Consider the following 7,025-nt stretch of genomic DNA (forward strand, 5'->3'; position numbering starts at 1 on the left):
GTGAATAACACATCTGCAAAAGCCAATTCTAAATCCCTCAACCCTCTTCTCAAACCCAAATCCCAAGTCCCCTCAAAAACACAAAGTGAGGAGATGGTTTTGACTTTATTTAGGGAAAGAGAATACATTACCGAGAATCTATCCTTAAGGGGGGTGTTCCCAAGCCAAAGGTCCTCCCAAAATAGAATTTTATTACCTGAGCACACATCAAATCTGATGAAAGGATGAAACGAAGGCAAGACTCTAGCAATTGCTTTCCAAGGGGAGAAATGAGAAGCCCTAGGGTTGACGCCAGCATCCCGTCCATTAGCTGCCATCCCATGAATACTTTCCACAACCAAGTGCCACAAACTGTCCTGATCCAAAGGAAATCTCCACAACCACTTCCCTAACAAAGCTACACTTCTTAACCTGATATTGCCAATGCCTAGACCCTCCACTTCCTTTTTCCTAGAAACTACTTCCCACATCACTAAATGGTCCTTTTTTGAATCACCTAGTTCCCATAGAAAATCTCTCATGAGCTTTTCTAACTTATTGGCAACGTTGGCAGGAAGCTTAAAGGTAGACAGAAAATACACCGGAAGGTTGGCCAGGGTGAACTTGATTAAAGTGATTCTACCCCCTATTGAGATATAATTTCTCTTACACCCTACTAGCTTCTTAGTGAATCTTTCTAAAACTGGGTACCAAAAGTTTTCTATTCTAGGATTTCCCCTCATGGGCAGACCTAAATATACCAGAGACCAACCACTTACCTCGCAACCTAAAGACCTTGCCACCAACTACACTTCACTATCCCATAAATTCACCCCCGCTACACAACTCTTATTCCAATTGATTTTCAGATTGGAGACTCTCTCAAAATGCATCACCACCAATCTCAAATTATCCATCTCCTCATTTTCCCCTTCACAAAAGATAATGATATCATCCGCAAACTATAGGTGAGTGACAATTACTTGTTGCCTCCCAACTCTCCAACCTTTTAGTAGATTTCTTGAATCAGCCCTAGAAATCAAGACACTTAGGACATCCACTACTAAGGTGAAGAGGAAAGGTGACAAAGGGTCTCCCTGTCTAAGGCCCCTCATTGCAGGAAAGAAGTCCCTAGCTACTCCATTCACTAAGATTGAGAAATGACAAGAGGTAATACAACCCTTCATCCACATACACCATCTCTCCCCAAAGCCTCTATTCTTCAATACTTGATATTCAGTTTTTCCTCAATTTTTTTTATCCTAAACTACATAACCGGGGACTGGAATTTTAAACACAATTAAATTACAACTTTAGACAAATCGAACTAATAGGTTGCCTACAATACAATGGTCAAAATGACCAAAATATCCCTTGTGTCTAAAAATACAAAAATAAACATAAAAATCCAAGAGATCTCCAATTTTGGATCTTTGGCCCTTGCATCAAAACTTCCAAATGTCAAAATGCTAATGTACTAGGTCTGGAAGCTGCCTAGGTGAGTCAAATGATGCCTGACCAACACTTCAACCATACTACTTAAATTTTTATCTAATAAAAGCACAATTACATTTACACGGCTTAGATTCTAATAATAATAAAGGAGACACCAGTCACTCAATTTGTCACAACAGTTAAGACTTCTTCCAAGTGACAGACACTTGATATCATTACCACAAAACAGAAGGTAAAATCCACAAATACTAGCCTAGGTTTGGTTACGATGTGCACAAGCACCATTTATGAGCCCCAATTGCTCTTTATTCTTGGAAGAGATCAACTGCAGCTTATAGCAGTGATAGCTTATAACATGCTAAACTTATTCAACTAACTTATATCACATTGCAAACCCAGAAGTAAATCATGTTGAAACCAATTAATAGAATCAAAAGTATTTTGTAGATTTTAAACTGGACAGCCTTAACATGCAACTGCTTTCGGACAGTTTGTACAGCCATAAAATAAACTACAAATTCACAAGCATGACCATTTTGCAAAAGATGCATTGAAATAAAGTAATTAAGTCCATTAACTTGTGGATCCATGACAAATGATGGGATAATATCCATTCCTCTGTGCAAATGTGTATGTTGCAAGTGTTATATTCTCACCCCTGCATCTCCTTTCTCATTTGCCGCTAAACACTTTTTACTTGATTCTTCATGCTGACTTGAGTACTGAATTCCACCACTAAGTCCAGGTTTTGATGATGTTCGCTTTCGTTTGTATGTTAAAACTGCTTTATTGTTTATCATTTCAGCCTTCAAGCAACACTAAACTTTCCCAGTCCCACTCCTGACACCTAGTAGCTTGTGGTAGTGGAAAAGCAAGCAAACCACTTCTTGAAGTTGATTCCAGACTTTTGGAGTAGTAGCTAAAGCTACTGTCTACCCTTTAGTTTAAACCATGCACAATTATAAAACTGGAGTTAGAAGAATTAGAAGCCACTCAAACACAAGTTGAGCAATCAAGTCACTCAAAAAGGAAATATGTAATTGGATGAGTCATGAAGTCTTCACATTATAGTCAAAACCATAGGAAACCAACTTAGAAAGCTTGCATGCAATCAAGAAAAAAGTGGGGCAAACAAAATAAAGGATTCACAAACAATATGTAATGCAATATTAAGAGTATTAATGCATAGGGAGCTCAATAATAACCAAAATGATAACAAGCAGAGAAGATCGTGTTGATATGATTATAAATAACAAGTCATTTTTATCAGCACTAAAAATAACAAAGCTTTGTTATTACAAATAATATAGCATGTTTCTGAACATAACCATGGAACAGAACATAGATATAAAAGATGCTTCAAGCCTTCAACACACCATAAAAGCTAACAGCAACACAGACATTGAACTGCATATAAGTTGGTATCATTGATAATACTAGTCAAGAAAACTGGATCCATAGCTAATTGCTACTCAACATGTAGAAATTCTCCAAAATTGTCTCATTCTAACTAATGCTAAGGGGCAACAAACCATTTGTGACAAAGAGAACATTATAATTAATCAACACTTGAAAATTCAAAATGACATTAGTTTTCTAGATTAATCACATTTCATAAAAAACTTACGATGAAAAATCACTGCAAATGTGTCTAACCCTGGCTATGCACAAGTCATGAGTTTGCCTCAAAGATCAATTTCGACAACAGGGACAAAGCAATCCATCTTAGCTGTAACTCTGTAAGCATACATTATGACTACTACAGTAGTTCCATTTAAGTTGTAATTTTTGAATAAGATTGTCCAATCTAAATTACCATCAACTAAAACGCAAAATAAAAATAATTTGGTTAACATGGGCACCAATAAAATAAAAAGGCCTAACTTTAGGCATCCTATTGCTTGGCTGGATTTTGTCCGTGGGCCCAAAACTTTCTATAATGACATCATACAAAACCAAAAAACTAAGCCAGTTCTTGCAAAGGTGTGCTGCGAAAATATCTTTCTTTCCACATAAATTTAAACTATACTCAATATACTCCAATAACCATCAAAAGAAATTTAGACCATGCAATTTTTCAGTAACAAAATCAATCACTAACCAAAAGAAAACAGATAGTAGAAGAAGAGGATCGAAACAAGAAAAGGCTAAAGTAAGTCTGATTTAGTGACCCTCCTAATGACCTCAACTTCAATTCCTTTGAAAGGTCTAGCAGCAAAAGATAATGAGGCTAAAGTAACTCTGAAAATCATTACCATATTATAAACTATAGAGAAAGTTGAATTAAATTGAGTGGTAAGTTGTAGGATTGTTTTCATTTTAAAGAAATTTATTACAAAATTAGAACATAAATGTAGTAAATTGTGGGAGTAATTGCTTGGTGCAACGGTAAAACCTAGGGCTGACAAGCTTGATAATGCAGATTTGAGTCTAAGAGCTGCCGCTTTGTGCAGGGAAAAAAAGAATCCAAAAATTAGGTCCATATCCAAATAGCCAGAACAATCAATGGGTTAATGGCTCTTGTATTTGTAACAAGTAGGGAAAATCATTTTACCCAATTTCCAGTCTGTATCCATTATAAAGTAATTGCAAAAACAAAGCTTACCACTCCTACACTAGTTCAATTGAAGGTGGTCTTTGAATAGGTTTATAACACAAACAAGTCTTATTAATGGGCTTTAAACTAAAGGTCCATTGAAAAAATTAAAAGACACACACACACACACACACACACACACACACACACACACACACATATATATATAAAAGGTATAGAATTGGACCCCAACCAATTTCATTCAAATGGCATGAATTGGGTAAATTGTAAGATTCCTGAATTGAATCATAAAAATCTTTATCAATCAATTTGCATCATAAGATTTGTATAATCTTTTTGTAAGAAAACGATTCCGTAGCATGGTTCTATTTGGAGCCCTTAGGATTCATGAAAGTTGAAACATCATTAACAATAAAATTTCAACATTGTAGGGCCAACAATCATACAATCAAATAATCACAGTATATTTCTCTTTGTGCTATTAGCCTCTGAACAGCATAATAAATGGAAACCATAAGCCCCTGGATGCTGGGGCTGAGGAACCTCTGCTATGCTTTATGGTATGAAGGAAGAATCCCTGCTTTCACTGGATTCCCCACACCCACAAAATAAGAGAAGTTAAAGAGAATCTTTTATCCCTGAAAGCTCTACCAACTGACATGGGTAACCAAATGAACACCCACCAAACTTTATCTCGACGGCATTTCAATAGAGAGTGTACCGTTATGTGGCCTCCATATGAAGGGAGATAATTTAGAAATAGGAACTAATCCTTGGATATAGCCATAGTGGAGACCTAATGCCTCATTTGATGACAATCAAATCTACCACTGCCAAAGTAGAATGAACCCCAACCAGGAAGATATGTGATGAAAATGAAAAATGATCTACAACATGAAATTTCAATTTGAATTCAAATCCTTTGAGCTCCAATGCCCATACACCCTAATGAATCTCATTTATGTTCAATCACCAAAGCAGACCAATTTGAATGCTTTTCATTAGTGGGAAGTTTTGACTACAATGTTCACATTGAGAAAAGCCAAACGTATTGATCTGGGATGGTAATTGTGTTTAGCATGACTTAATTTCAGGGAGTCTAAAGACATAGAACAGAACTATGTCTCTTCCTTCCATGGGCATAGCTACTATCTTTGTATAAAACATCTACAGCTAGTTAAGTTGTACAAAATATGCCGTTTACCTGAAAACATGAATTCATATTCACAAACTTCTTAGCTGATTCCTCTAGTTCTCAAACTTCATATTTGGGTAGTGAGTATCCAGAAAATACGAGATATATAAAAGGAAATATTCCATTGCCTATCACTCTCCACATGCAAGTTCTACACAACCCAGAAGAAACAAAGCTCATACGGTGTCTAGTTTCAGATATACGAGCAATAACTAAGGTTTGCAATAACACGTTTCTGGTTGTTATAAACAGAAGTACAAAAAGAATATAATCCTCATTACACTTCTTATATATCCGAGGCAAGAATTTGAAAAAATTCAGCAGCATACTCTACTTACAACCACGAATAATGCCCCTTATATATCAACCAAAGCACAGGAAAAGAAAAGAAAAGGCAACAAAAACAAAATCGGGATCACCCCTCTCACAACTCCCTCACTCTGCAACGAAACAAAATTCAAGAAAAAAATAGACTAAATATAAAAACTACATAAGTAATCTCAGCAGGAGCTAGCATTTCAGGCAATCAGGGAAAATGAACTTGATCAAATTTCGGTGTTATCCTCGTGGCAAATTGGCAATAAACAGAGGCAAGAGAAGAAAACAAACATATACCACATGCCAGATGCCTGAAAGTTGACGGAAAATGGATTCTCCGACCGCACCTCACCGGAAAATGTGAAAACACAAACCAGAAGTAATTTGAGAAAGGGAGAGAGAGAGCGCGCGCTAAAAGAGAGAGGGTGGGGAGAACAAACCTCTTACCTCTTCGTTGGCTCAAGTAAGCATTTGTCAGTAAGTGAGCGAATTGTAGGTACTTGTCGGCTAGACCCACTGTCATTTCATGTCAAACGTGGCATGGTTTTATCCTTCAAATTGGAATCTAACCTGATTGATACATTAGATTCTGTCGAAAGGAGATCCATCAAAAGGCGGGAGACCGTTGACATCTCGAAGCATCAAAAAGGGTGAATCAGCATGTGAGAATCTAAGATAATAAACTAATAAAGCAAAGGTATCACATGACACGTGGCAGCACATGCAGCATTGTCCAGTTGTAGCGTTTAATGGATATCCACCTAAGACAATACAGTCTGCTTTGGTAAGAATTCCAATTTCGCGAAACCCAAGAATTCAATTTCCCCGCGAATTCGGAGGCAGAGGAAGTAAGAATGGTTTTGAAATCGGACGGTCCGAGATTATCCGAGCGTGGTCCTCCATTCCCTTGTTCCAGAATATATCCAGGGAAGGGCCCACTTCGGTAACGACGTAACGCCTACATGGATACCTTGTTTTGAGTATCCGAGATTCTTGTTCTCGTTCATCCTATGATGGATCTTATCAGGTTGGGATGAGAAAGGGACCCACAGAGAGGCTGGAGAGCCTTTAGACGTCCACGTGTCAAAAGAAGGAAGTAGTTTGCGAGAATCCAGGTGTAATAAAGGGAGCTGTCGCTTGACACGTGGTACGTGCAAGAATATCCGGTTTTGGCGTATGGTGAGTGGATCAGTGGATGATGCAGTGGAATAATTCAAAATCGAAACAATCCTGAGCGGGTCTCACTGGCCCAGGTCTTAGGCCCACATACGAGAGCAATGCCAAGGAGAAAGTTTCCTTTTTCTCGTATCTCGTACGACTGCACCATACACCATACGTAATGGAGTTGGGAGGAAAAGTGGAGTGCACTGGAGCAATCACATTTTGCGGATTGTGGTTTTGTAGGCGGTAAAAAGATCCGAAAAAGAATCTATAAGTATCGGTTTTCGTGTAGATAATCTCAAGAAATGACAGCGGTACGAGCATGTTGATGCACGTGGCCGACGTTGACGTATGTGTACT

At 37.7% G+C, this 7,025-nt stretch overlaps 1 protein-coding gene across 3 annotated transcripts in view; it reads right to left on the reverse strand.

Annotated features, from left to right (window-relative positions):
• LOC148878533 (uncharacterized) overlaps positions 1–5,970 on the reverse strand; it is a 102,708-nt gene extending 96,738 nt beyond the window's left edge. Inside the window, exons 1-2 of one of the 3 annotated variants that reach the window (XM_088956064.1) lie at positions 5,802–5,970; positions 2,091–2,366 (exon numbers count right to left, since the gene is read on the reverse strand). In XM_088956064.1, coding sequence (XP_088812190.1) covers positions 2,091–2,234 — 144 coding nt within the window. In that variant the 5' untranslated portion in view covers positions 2,235–2,366; positions 5,802–5,970. Of the gene's footprint in view, positions 1–2,090; positions 2,372–5,801 lie in introns of all 3 variants that reach the window. The other 2 variants (XM_088956055.1, XM_088956070.1) reach the window with 2 other exon arrangements.
• Between the last annotated feature and the right edge of the window lie 1,055 nt (positions 5,971–7,025).

This window comes from Nelumbo lutea, chromosome 1 (assembly GCF_056320005.1).
Source record: "Nelumbo lutea isolate HS-2025 chromosome 1, American lotus-T2T, whole genome shotgun sequence".
In the NCBI taxonomy this organism is placed as follows: Eukaryota; Viridiplantae; Streptophyta; class Magnoliopsida; order Proteales; family Nelumbonaceae; genus Nelumbo; species Nelumbo lutea.